Source organism: Pleurodeles waltl, chromosome 2_1 (genome assembly GCF_031143425.1).
Source record: "Pleurodeles waltl isolate 20211129_DDA chromosome 2_1, aPleWal1.hap1.20221129, whole genome shotgun sequence".
NCBI classification, from domain to species: domain Eukaryota; kingdom Metazoa; phylum Chordata; class Amphibia; order Caudata; family Salamandridae; genus Pleurodeles; species Pleurodeles waltl.
In genome coordinates, this window is record NC_090438.1 from 34529178 (window position 1) to 34542573 (window position 13396).

A 13396-nucleotide genomic window follows, 5' to 3' on the forward strand; every position below is an offset into this window, starting at 1 on the left:
GGGGCGACCTCTGGAAGCTTAAAGAACCTTCTCCTGGGTGGCTGCTGCGTCACAGGACCCGGTGGTCAGCGGAATGGGGAGCTGAACGTTGTGGTTGGTGGCTGCAGGGAACTGCACCCCTTGGGTGACTACATCCCTTATATGACCATTTCCTGTAGGAAGTGGACATAACGCTCTCCCAGAATTCTTAATGCCACCAAAAACAAGATGGTGAAACCCTTCTTTCATGGAGAACATCAGGCTGCCCACCTTAGCGTTGTAAGAGTGGTACTGCAATACGACTACTTGCATAGCTAATTTCCTGCCTGTCCTGGTGCCAAATGGGCCTCAGGGCGGCAGTGACAACTCCCAGGTCTGGGGGAAGCTGAGGTCACATACCAAAGGCAGCATGGTCTTTGAAGGCCTTGGTATGCAGATTCAGTAGAAAGCTGCTGGAAGAGGTGATAACACCTTCCTCCAGAACAGGCATTGTTTCTGGCCTCTAAGAGCATGGACTCTCACGCCCAGGGGGTCAGAAACATATCTGGGATGGCAGGCTGGTCAATAGCAGTCAGCCAGCACACTCATTTTCTAGTTGGTTGCAGGGGGCACCTCTAAGGTGCCCTGTCATAATACATTCAAGGTGCATGTGATAATAAATCCAAGACTGGCATCAGTCTGGATTTATTAAGACTAGGTGTTTTATACCAAACACCATATGTTTCAGTGAAGCCATTGTGTAGCTGGGAGACTCGTGTTGACCAGTGCCAAGTACATACCTTAAGATGCCTTCCCTGTTCACTTGCAACATCTAGTAATTGAGCAAGACATCACCGGGGCAAATGTGCTTCTGCAAATATGTCCTCACATCAGATATAATGCACCCTTCCTTAGGGCTCTAAGGCTTGCTGTAGAGATGGCTTACACATACTTGCATGTAGTGATTTGGGGCATGGCACATAAGTGTGCCATTATGTTTTCACTTATGGTTTGCACTATGACAAGCAGTCTGCAATGGCAGTATGTGTGCAATTTGTGTGTGGGTCCCTTATAGTGGCATAAGATATGCTGCACCCATTAGGGGACCACCTTTAGTACCCTTGCCCTAGGTACCAGGGGTACTATTTACTAAGGCACTAAAAGAGGTGCTAGAAGGTATGCTAACTGTACACAATCAGTCATTTTACCTTGTTTTAGGGAAAGAGCACTGACACTGGGGACCTGTTTGGCTGGAAGCCAGTGCACCTTCAGTCGAAAAACCTCAGTACCAGTGGCAAAAACGTGGGGGTGACCATGTGAAAAGGGGCACTTTCCTACAAAGCATCCATGTAAAATGAGCCAGCTATCTAGGGTGGAAGGTCTGTTACACAATTCAAATGTGGAATTCATGAAATTAGCAGCATTCATTTTGAAATCGTTTAGTGCAGCAACTTAAATCTATCATAAGACTTATGAACATCCTTAAAGAAGTAAACATAACCTACAAGAACATCCTACACTTTTGGGTGAAAAATATTTATTTTATGGTGCCTTCTCAATAACCATGATCTATGATGAGGATGTCATCGTCCTTTACCTTAATCTGGGACAGTGAAATTAGCCTCCATAAAAGTACATTTGACTGCTGTGAGGGTGTGTAGGAAAAGTTCATCTTAAAGATCTTTCTTCACAATTGTTGTACTAAAATACTTTGTGGAGAGTTGAAAGAAGACCTGCTCCTAGAAGATAGCCTAGTATTTTTCCCTAAAGTCATAAACAGCTCCTACCTTACCGCTGTCTCTATCTTCAAAGTTAAATTTGGGTTCAGTTCTACTGAGCCTGTGTGGCAACAGGCAGTAAAACGCATGCTGGAAGAGGGAATCTGTTAGCTCCGTAAAGGAACAGTATATTCTTTCTCTCCTGAATACAGCCTGTTTTTCCACTCACGTTTTCTCCTCATATAAAGGAGTTTTAAAGCTGTTTTTCTCAATTTTTCTGCACACTATCCATAATGCTGCAGTGTTGGCTTATGTAGTTTTTACATTATGTTAATGGATAGAAACAATTTGGACACACAAAAAGAAAATTGGCCTCTTTAGGCTATGAAGGTGAGGCCTGTGCTGGGATATTGACAGCTTTCACCTCCAAACAATTGAAGGAGTATAGTATCTGAAAGTATATGTTCCAGAGTCCTCACATACTGGTGGTAATATTATACGTTTATGACTTCAGTAAGGATTCCTATGATGCGATCTAGGATTACAAGTAAGTATTGTTTCCTTTTCTCTACTGAAAAAACTCTTCACACTATTGACCTTTTGTAGGAAGTTGGCTCTGTATATACTATTTCAAAGTAAGAAATAGTGTGCACAGAGTCCAAGGGTTCCCCTTAGAGGTAAGATAGTGGCAAACAGAGATAATTCTAATGCTCTATTTCGTGGGAGTGTGGTCGAGCAGTAGGCTTATCAGAGGGTAGTGTTAAGCATTTGTTGTACACACACAGGCAATAAATGAGGAACACACACTCAGACAAATTCCAGGCCAATAGGTCTTTATATAGAAAAATATATTTTCTTAGTTTATTTTAAGAACCACAGGTTCAAGATTTACAAACAATACTTTAAATGAAAGGTATTTCACTCAGGTATCATAGGAACTTTGAATCAGCAAAATAGCATGTACAGTTTTGGCAAAAATGGCAATAAGCTATTTTAAAACTAGACACAGTGCAAATTTCAACAGTTCCTGGGGGAGGTAAGTATGTGTTATTTTTGCAGGTAAGTAAACCACCTACAGGGTTCAAAGTTGGGTCCAAGGTAGCCCACCGTTGGGGGTTCAGGGCAACCCCAAGGTTACCACACCAGCAGCTCAGGGCCGGTCAGGCGCAGAGGTCCAAGTGGTGCCCAAAACGCATAGGCTTCAATGGAGAAGGGGATGCCCCGGTTCCAGTCTGCCAGCAGGTAAGTACCCGCGACTTCGGAGGGCAGACCAGGGAGGTTTTGTAGGGCACCGGGGGGGGGGGACGGGACACAAGTTAGCACAAAAAGCAGCACAGGGGCGGCCGGGTGCAGAGTGCAAACAGGTGTCTGGTTTGCAATAGATTTCAATGGGAGCCCTAGGGGTCTCTTCAGCGAAGCAGGCAGGCAAGGGGGTGGGCTCCTTGGGGTAGCCACCACCTGGGCAAGGGAGAGGGCCACCTGGGGGTCGCTCCTGCACTGGAGGTCGGATCCTTCAGGTCCTGGGGGCTGCGGGTGCAGTGTCTTTACCAAGCGTCGGGTTCTTGGAAGCAGGCAGTCGCGGTCAGGGTGAGCCTCTGGATTCCCTCTGCAGGCGTCGCTGGTGGGGCTCAGGGGGGGTCAACTCTGGCTACTCACAGGGTCGCAGTCGCCGGGGAGTCCTCCCTGTAGTGTTTCTCTGCAGGTCGAGCCGGGGGCGTCTGGTGCAGAGTGGAAAGTCTCACGCTTCCGGCGGGAAACGTGGAGTCCTTTTAAAGTTGTTTCTTTGTTGCAAGTTTTGGTTTCTTTGGCACAGGGCCGCTGTCCTCGGGAGTTCTTGGTCCTTTTAGATGCAGGGTAGTCCTCTGAGGCTTCAGAGGTCGCTGGACTTTGGGGAACGCTGTTGTTGTTGCAGTTTCTCTTGAAGTGGGAGACAGGCCGGTAGGGCTGGGGCCAAAGCAGTTGGTGTCTCCGTCTTCTCTGCAAGGCTTCAGGTCAGCAGTCTTTCTTAGTCTTAGGTCGCAGGAATCTGTTTTGCTAGGTTCTGGGGGCCCCTAAATACTCAATTTAGGGGTGTGTTTAGGTCTGGGGGTTGGGTGGCTACACCCTCTTTGTGCCTCCTCCCTGAGGGGAGGGGGACACATCCCTAATCCTATTGGGGGAATCCTCCATCTGCAAGATGTAGGATTTCTAAAAGTCAGAGTCACCTCAGCTCAGGACACCTTAGGGGTTGTCCTGACTGGCCAGTGACTCCTTTTTGTTTTTCTCATTATCTCCTCCGGCCTTGCCGCCAAAAGTGGGGCCGTGGCTGGAGGGGGCGGCATCTCCACTAGCTGGAAAGCCCTGTGGCGCTGTAACAAAGGGGGTGAGCCTTTGAGGCTCACCGCCAGGTGTTCCAGCTCCTGCAGGGGGAGGTGAGAAGCACCTCCACCCAGTACAGGTCTTTGTTACTAGCCACAGAGTGACAAAGGCACTCTCCCCATGTGGCCAGCAACATGTCTGGTATGTGGCAGGCTGGCAAAACTAGTCAGTCCACACTGGAAGTCGGGTATGTTTTCAGGGGGCATCTCTAAGATTCCCTCTGGGGTGTATTTCACAATAAAATGTACACTGGCATCAGTGTGCATTTATTGTGCTGAGAAGTTTGATAGCAAACTTCCCAGTTTTCAGTGAAGCCATTATGGTGCTGTGGAGTTCGTGTATGAAAGACTCCCAGACCATATACTCTTATGGCTACCCTGCACTTACAAAGTCTAAGGTTTTGCATAGACACTGTAAGGGCATAGTGCTCAGGCACGTATGCCCTCACCTATGGTATAGTGCACCCTGCCTTAGGGCTGTGAGGCCTGCTAGAGGGGTGACTTATCTATGCCATGGGCAGTGTGAGGTTGGCATGGCACCCTGAGGGGAGTGCCATGTCGACTTAGTCGTTTTCTCCCCACTAGCACACACAAGCTGGCAAGCAGTGTGTCTGTGCTGAGTGAGGGGTCCCCAGGGTGGCATAAGACATGCAGCCCTTAGAGACCTTCCCTGGCATCAGGGCCCTTGGTACCAGGGGTACCAGTTACAAGGGACTTACCTGGATGCCAGGGTGTGCCAATTGTGGAGACAAAGGTACAGGTTAGGGAAAGAACACTGGTGCTGGGGCCTGGTTAGCAGGCCTCAGCACACTTTCAAATCATAACTTGGCATCAGCAAAGGCAAAAAGTCAGGGGGTAGCCATGCCAAGGAGGCATTTCCTTACACCTTTCTTTCCATATTCCTTCAATTCTGTTGGGAACCACTACCTTGATATCTTCTGATTGTTTGCATCGCACACTCTGGTCCAAACTCCAGGCAATATATGTTACATCACTGGAGGTGTTCATTATCTCATGATTATTCACATTCTTTAAACTAGAAGTAAGGCAGCTTTAGTTGATCAGAGGTATGTACCTTTATCTAATGTCTTCAACAAGGTAAAGCTTTTCTTCTACAGTGTCTACTTATGTCAGTGTCTCTGCCATATAATTACTCTTTTTTTCGGAGAGAAAAGTGATAAACAATAAGCAAATGTGGCCTTTATAATGATTCTGGTGTCCTTTGTTCTTACTCTCCCTTACAATTCCCATGTTAAGTATATGCTGGGATCTACTGGTACTTGGTAGAAAAACATGGGAGCTCTGCAGGGCGAGTTTGTGCTCCATGAATAGGGTGTTGAAGGATTGCATTGAGTTTCTTCACAAAATATTAACCGTGTAGCATCTGTTTTCCTGCGCCTGCCTGTGTCACAGACTGCAGGTGTTTCCAACCAGTTGCAAAGAAGGGAGAGCAAGAACCTATAATACCCTAATCACCTTAAAGCATTTTATTGTTAATGAAGTTTTTCCTCAAGCAGCTTCATGCCAGATATTTGTTTGGCAGAAGGGACAGATGGTACAACTTGTGCATGCTTTGTACGCGTCTGGATTGTCTACATAAATGTTGTTACTATGTTAGTGGTTCCTGCTGATTGATGTGTTCTGCTCTTCTCGTAGGTGTCTCGTAATGTCCTGGAGCAGATCACTAGCTTTGCTCTAGGAATGTCCTACCATCTACCACTGGTGCATCACATCCAGTTCATCTTTGATCTAATGGAATACTCCCTGAACATCAGTGGTCTTATTGATTTTGCCATCCAGGTAGGAGGAGGGTTATGACACTGTCTGCCATTCAGAGGTGAGGCTGTGAGTTGATTCAGTATGTCAGAGACGGGTCATCTGGAGCTGGTATAATAGTAGAAGTGCCAACATATCCCTTTAAGCGTTATAATTTCAATCATCCAGATATTTTTTGTCTCCAGACAGATTTTACTCTTCAGTAATTGGCAGGTAGGGACTTTTAAATCAATATTGTTGGTATGGTACCACAGATGACCGCAAAACTATGTCTGCGGCTCCATGAGCTAGTGATACAAGGTAAAAGTAGAACTCATCCTGGGTAGATATTTTCATTGCTGAATGTCATGCATACTATATTTTGAAATGTATGCAAGCTGATTGTTGGCACAATTGTTATCTGGCATCCACAATTGGTAAAATTAAATTGTATGTTGTGAATCATGACCATAACGTCTTTTCAACTCCTGTTCTTACCTACATGTATACTTTAAAAAAATCTGAGTTGCAGTGTTCTTAGAATTTTCAAATTGTCTAATTTTCCTTCCTGTGCCATTACCAGCAAGGCATAACTTGTTAATATGCTTTATTAGCACTGTTATAAGGCGTAGTCTTTAGCTTAGCCCTGTGCCCTCAGGCCTGTCCGCAGCATCCAGAGTAGACTGCGGTCTTTGGAAATGCCCTGTCACATGCCTGCCTTCTTCCCGAAATAGTTTCCAGTGGCTTCGCCCGATGCCTGCAATACCCATGTGGTCATGCCTTTAGACATCTATCTGCAAATTTCATGCATGGCCTGTGACCTGGCCGACACTGTTCATAACCTTTCTCCATTCTGCTGACAGTATCTGCAAGACACCGGTTACAGGTCATGGACTTTGACCACAGCCCCTGCAGAGTCACTGTGCTCTATTGATTGGGAGGACATGCCCTTCTAGCCATGCCTCATGTCTAGTACTCTGTTGGCCTTCCATGCCCGAAGCCCAAATTTTAAAACTATTTTTTTTTTTTTAGGTTTTCTGACCAGTGATTGTGCTTTTGTGACTTCTGAAAGATTTATGGCAATTGCATATTGTCCTCAAGAAGGCCCTCGTGATTTGTTTTGGCCCCCATGACCTCTTTTTCCCCTTTGGAGTATTTCTGACCTGAACCATTTTCCCATAGTATTGCACACAGTAATCTGCAAGGTCGCTGAAGGTGCTTTTGCATTTATCAACAGATCGACGGTGTGCAGGGTAGATTAAAAGTGTCCCTTTCTATAGGGAGAATGTCTTGCCGTGCATTGAGGTGACTAGCATTGGTGGCAGCGGATTGTAGTTTTTCTTGCAATCTGGCTGTGACATTTGATACTGGAAGCCTGGCTAGTCCCAAGACCTGGAGTTCTTGCCTTTCCTTTTGTTGAGTGGTGAGTGCGACTGAACAGAATAGAACTCCAACTGGAAGAGGGATTTGGGGATTTCACCTCTTCCATCTTTAAAATTTACAACAGTAGTGTCTATGAAGTAGGAACATTGTCTGTTCTGTCGACATTGGGTAAGGGAAGAATATTTAGTGCAGAGTAACTGGGCAGCTTTCATGAAAAACATTAAATTGATGGATTTCCAAGCCCCAAAAAACACTCTGAATTCCTACTTTTGCCTATTTCAGTAAAAAAACAAACGATTCATGAGAAATATCAATGCAAGAATAGATATTGTTTATGTCAGCAAGGAGACCTCATGAAACTTGAGTGGAAACTTGAGTGCAGTATCCCAAGTAAAGGGTATGAAAAATAACCAGGCACTTTCATGGTTGTGCATTCATGCTCCTTATTTATGTATCTACTCACAATAGACTACACGTGGCAGCAGAGGGAGAAATGGGAGGAACTTCGTAGCCTGAGACTACATCAGTTTTAAAATATTGTTCCTTCCTGTGTCGAACTTCTCCCAAGTTTAGTAAAGTAAGCTGGATGATGATTTAAGAGTATTCAAGAGGAAGCAAGAGAATGAGAGACATGATGGTAGTTTCTAAAGCGGTGCCTACGAAACATGAGCACACTGAGGAAAGTACACATGTAGCGCGTTGTCCATCTGCTCCTGAGTTGAGTAATTAGTGTGAATCTACTGGGGGACCGGATTGGGGGGGGTGTGAAAGATTGTTGTAAGGCTGTTACGGTTAACTGTGATGGAAGACTGAGCGATTCAACTTGATGCATTGGGTATTATTTGAAGTGATTCTTTGAAAATGACGTGTTCTCAAAAGTGATCCTGCGGTTCATTGCTGAACCAGTTGTTTGTTCTTTCTTTCTCCTGATCGAATACAGCTGCTGAGTGAGTTGAGCGTTGTGGAGGCGGAGCTGATCCTAAAATCGTCAAATCTGGTTGGCAGCTACACCACCAGCCTGTGCCTGTGTATTGTAGCTGTTCTACGGCACTACCACTCCTGTCTTATCCTTAACCAAGACCAGACTGCTCAGGTCTTCGAAGGGTAAGGAAATTACTAGCCTGTGGCTAAGACTTGAAGGAACATTTTTAATGTGAGAGTAACAGTGTGAAGGTACCAGAGCTTGAGAAGGGAGGTTTGAGAGGGCTTACGAAACACATAGAAGGGGTGATCTGAGGGATTCTAAGCCTTGTTGGTCTGAGCAGAAGTAGCTGGGTGTAAAGAAATGGCTCCCTGTTGCAGTTACCCCCCACTTTTTGCCTGATACTGATGCTGACTTGACTGAGTTGGTATCAAACTTCTCAGAATAATAAACCCACACTGATGCCAGTGTTGGATTTATTAAAAAATGCACACAGAGGGCATCTTAGAGATGCCCCCTGTATTTTACCCAATTGTTCAGTGCAGGACTGACTGGTCTGTGCCAGCCTGCTGCTGAGAGACGAGTTTCTGACCCCCTGCGGTGAGAGCCTTTGTGCTCTCTGAGGACAGAAACAAAGCCTGCTCTGGGTGGAGGTGCTTCACACCTCCCCCCTGCAGGAACTGTAACACCTAGCAGTGAACTTCAAAGGCTCAAGCTTCGTGTTACAATGCCCCAGGGCACTCCAGCTAGTGGAGATGCCCGCCCCCTGGACCCAGCCCCCACTTTTGGCGGCAAGTCCAGGAGAGATAATGAGAAAAACAAGGAGTCGTCACTGGCCAGTTGTAGGAAGTTGGCTCTGTATGTGCTATTTCAAAGTAAGGAATAGCATGCACAGAGTCCAAGGGTTCCCCTTAGAGGTAAAATAGTGGTAAAAATAGATAATACTAATGCTCTATTTTGTGGTAGTGTGGTCGAGCAGTAGGCTTATCCAAGGAGTAGTGTTAAGCATTTGTTGTACATACACATAGACAATAAATGAGGTACACACACTCAGAGACAAATCCAGCCAATAGGTTTTGTTATAGAAAAATATAGTTTCTTAGTTTATTTTAAGAACCACAGGTTCAAATTCTACATGTAATATCTCATTCGAAAGGTATTGCAGGTAAGTACTTTAGGAACTTCAAATCATCAAAATTGCATGTATACTTTTCAAGTTATTCACAAATAGCTGTTTTAAAAGTGGACACTTAGTGCAATTTTCACAGTTCCTAGGGGAGGTAAGTATTTGTTAGGTTAACCAGGTAAGTAAGACACTTACAGGGCTTAGTTCTTGGTCCAAGGTAGCCCACCGTTGGGGGTTCAGAGCAACCCCAAAGTCACCACACCAGCAGCTCAGGGCCGGTCAGGTGCAGAGTTCAAAGTGGTGCCCAAAACACATAGGCTAGAATGGAGAGAAGGGGGTGCCCCGGTTCCGGTCTGCTTGCAGGTAAGTACCCGCGTCTTCGGAGGGCAGACCAGAGGGGTTTTGTAGGGCACCGGGGGGGACACAAGCCCACACAGAAATTTCACCCTCAGCAGCGCGGGGGCGGCCGGGTGCCGTGTAGAAACAAGCATCTGGTTTGTAATGGAAGTCAATGGGAGATCTAGGGATCTCTTCAGCGCTGCAGGCAGGCAAGGGGGGGGTTCCTCGGGGAAACCTCCACTTGGTCAAGGGAGAGGGACTCCTGGGGGTCACTCCTCCAGTGAAAGTCCGGTCCTTCAGGTCCTGGGGGCTGCGGATGCAGGGTCTCTCCCAGGTGTCGGGACTTAGGATTCAAAGAGTCGCGGTTAGGGGAAGCCTCGGGATTTCCCTCTGCAGGCGGCGCTGTGGGGGCTCAGGGGGGACAGGTTTTTGTACTCACAGTCTTAGAGTAGTCCTGGGGTCCCTCCTGAGGTGTTGGATCGCCACCAGCCGAGTCGGGGTCGCCGGGTGCAGTGTTGCAAGTCTCACGCTTCTTGCGGGGAGCTTGCAGGGTTCTTTAAAGCTGCTGGAAACAAAGTTGCAGCTTTTCTTGGAGCAGGTCCGCTGTCCTCGGGAGTTTCTTGTCTTTTCGAAGCAGGGGCAGTCCTCAGAGGATGTCGAGGTCGCTGGTCCCTTTGGAAGGCGTCGCTGGAGCAGGATCTTTGGAAGGCAGGAGACAGGCCGGTGAGTTTCTGGAGCCAAGGCAGTTGTCGTCTTCTGGTCTTCCTCTGCAGGGGTTTTCAGCTAGGCAGTCCTTCTTCTTGTAGTTGCAGGAATCTAATTTTCTAGGGTTCAGGGTAGCCCTTAAATACTAAATTTAAGGGCGTGTTTAGGTCTGGGGGGTTAGTAGCCAATGGCTACTAGCCCTGAGGGTGGGTACACCCTCTTTGGGCCTCCTCCCAAGGGGAGGGGGTCACAATCCTAACCCTATTGGGGGAATCCTCCATCTGCAAGATGGAGGATTTCTAAAAGTTAGAGTCACCTCAGCTCAGGACACCTTAGGGGCTGTCCTGACTGGCCAGTGACTCCTCCTTGTTGCTTTCTTTGTTCCCTCCAGCCTTGCCGCCAAAAGTGGGGGCCGTGGCCGGAGGGGGCGGGCAACTCCACTAAGCTGGAGTGCCCTGCTGGGCTGTGACAAAGGGGTGAGCCTTTGAGGCTCACCGCCAGGTGTTACAGCTCCTGCCTGGGGGAGGTGTTAGCATCTCCACCCAGTGCAGGCTTTGTTACTGGCCTCAGAGTGACAAAGGCACTCTCCCCATGGGGCCAGCAACATGTCTCTAGTGTGGCAGGCTGCTGGAACTAGTCAGCCTACGCAGACAGTCGGTTAAGTTTCAGGGGGCACCTCTAAGGTGCCCTCTGTGGTGTATTTTACAATAAAATGTACACTGGCATCAGTGTGCATTTATTGTGCTGAGAAGTTTGATACCAAACTTCCCAGTTTTCAGTGTAGCCATTATGGTGCTGTGGAGTTCGTGTAAAACAGACTCCCAGACCATATACTCTTATGGCTACCCTGCACTTACAATGTCTAAGGTTTTGTTTAGACACTGTAGGGGCACAGTGCTCATGCACTGGTACCCTCACCTATGGTATAGTGCACCCTGCCTTAGGGCTGTAAGGCCTGCTAGAGGGGTGTCTTACCTATACTGCATAGGCAGTGAGAGGCTGGCATGGCACCCTGAGGGGAGTGCCATGTCGACTTACTCATTTTGTTCTCACTAGCACACACAGGCTTGTAAGCAGTGTGTCTGTGCTGAGTGAGGGGTCTCTAGGGTGGCATAAGACATGCTGCAGCCCTTAGAGACCTTCCTTGGCATCAGGGCCCTTGGTACTAGAAGTACCAGTTACAAGGGACTTATCTGAATGCCAGGGTGTGCCAATTGTGGATACAATGGTACATTTTAGGTGAAGGAACACTGGTGCTGGGGCCTGGTCAGCAGGGTCCCAGCACACTTCTCAGTCAAGTCAGCATCAGTATCAGGCAAAAAGTGGGGGGGTAACTGCAACAGGGAGCCATTTCTTTACACAAGCCCCCCCCCAGCCCACAGGCCAGGAGACTCAGCCCAAGCTGGGAGAGTCTTCCTAGTCTGTCAGGCGAGGAAGAGTAGGAGAAATAGGCTGGTTAGTTGCAGGGCCTACTCTGCCTTACATCCTTCTGTTCAGGTCATTCCCTTTGGGGAACTGACCCACTTCCACAGTGATAGGACCTAGTCTGAATTGCCTCTTGTCTGCTTCTTCAATGTCTCCACCCATTCTTTTTATTTTGGGTTTAGAGGTATCCACCTCTGCTAATCTTATCTTAGCCAGGGTCATCCCTAGCTTACCCAAAGAGGTTACCCAGAGTTGGAGTAACCCCACCATGACCAACAGGGTCAGGGGGCCTAACTTGCTATTTGGCATGGGGTCTGACCACCATGCCAAGGATAGTGCAGCCACAAAGGCTAACACCCAGCAGAGGCCACTGACAGCTGTCAGTGCCCAGAACCACACCTTTAGCTCTTCACCTAAAAGGGAAGGGGCTAAGTTACAGGCTTCTTTGGGTTCAGGTTGCCTGTCTGCTGTATTGGAGTGGGGGGTTACCACATCTTGTAGTAAACACCCTTCTTCCACTCTTTCTTCTGTTAGCTGAGGAGCCACCCACTCAGGTTTAACAGTTGCCTGACTAGCCAGGACTTCTTGTGGGTCAGGTTGGACTTTATCAGGGCCATTTTTGGAGTTCTCCCCTACTGGAGCAGAATCTCCTTGGCTTGCTGTAACCTTGGCTAAAGGTTGTCCACCCTTCCTACTCTGTTTTCTTTTCTTCTTCTTCTGGGGCCTGCTTGCATTTACTGCAGAGGCAGGACTTCCAGAATCCTTGGGAGAGGACTGGCACTGGACCAGTTCCTCTCTTGAGCTCTGACTAACCTCTGGGTAGTCATTTCCAAGGAGACAATCAAGGGGGAGGTCTGTACTGACTACTACCCTTCTCCAGCTAAGAGTGCCACCCACTTCTATGGGCACTAAAGCCACAGGCCTCTTAGTGACCCTGTCTAGGCTAACTCTTACCCTGGCAGTCTCACCTGGGATGTACTGGTTTGAGAGCACCAGCCTGTCATGCACAATAGTGTGACTGGCACAAGTGTCTCTCAGGGCAGTGGTTGGGATTCCATTCACCAGTAGGTGGTGGAAGTGTCTGCTTCCCTCTGGAATCTCCAACTCACCTGTTGGGCCCTGTTTCCAGTTGAAGGCTAGGAAGACCTCCTCATCTGAGGAGTCATCTCCCATGGCTACACTGGTTACCCCAGGAATTTTGTTCTGGGGTTTGTTTTTGGGACAAGAAGTGTCCTTGGTGTGGTGCCCAGACTGTTTACAGTTGTGGCACCATGCCTTAGTGGCATCCCAGTTCTTACCCTGGTACCCACCTTTGTTTTGGGTTGTGTCCTGGGGCCCACCCACCTGTTCTGGTTTTTGGGGGCCTACAGAGGACTCTTTTTCTTGGTTTCTAGTGTTACCCACTTTCTCCTGGGGAGTTTGTGTAACCCCTTTCTTTTGGTCACCCCCAGTGGAAGTTTTGGTTACCCTAGTCTTGACCCAGTGGTCTGCCTTCTTTCCCAATTCTTGGGGAGAAATTGGACCTAGGTCTACCAGATACTGATGCAACTTTTCATTGAAGCAGTTACTTAAAATGTGTTCTTTCATAAACAAATTATAAAGCCCAACATAGTCACACACTTCATTTCCAGTTAACCAACCATCTAGTGTTTTTACTGAGTAGTCTACAAAATCAACCCAGGTCTGGCTCGAGGATTTTTGAGCCCCC

General features: G+C 47.6%; 1 protein-coding gene across 13 annotated transcripts in view; it reads left to right on the forward strand.

Annotated features, from left to right (window-relative positions):
- Nucleotides 1-13396, forward strand: part of MED12 (mediator complex subunit 12) — a 786294-nt gene that overhangs the window by 182818 nt on the left and 590080 nt on the right. For all 13 annotated transcript variants that reach the window (XM_069209253.1, XM_069209261.1, XM_069209285.1 and 10 more), the window contains 2 exons: nt 5690-5833; nt 8112-8275. In XM_069209253.1, the coding sequence (XP_069065354.1) occupies nt 5690-5833; nt 8112-8275 (308 nt within the window). The remainder of the gene's footprint in view (nt 1-5689; nt 5834-8111; nt 8276-13396) is intronic.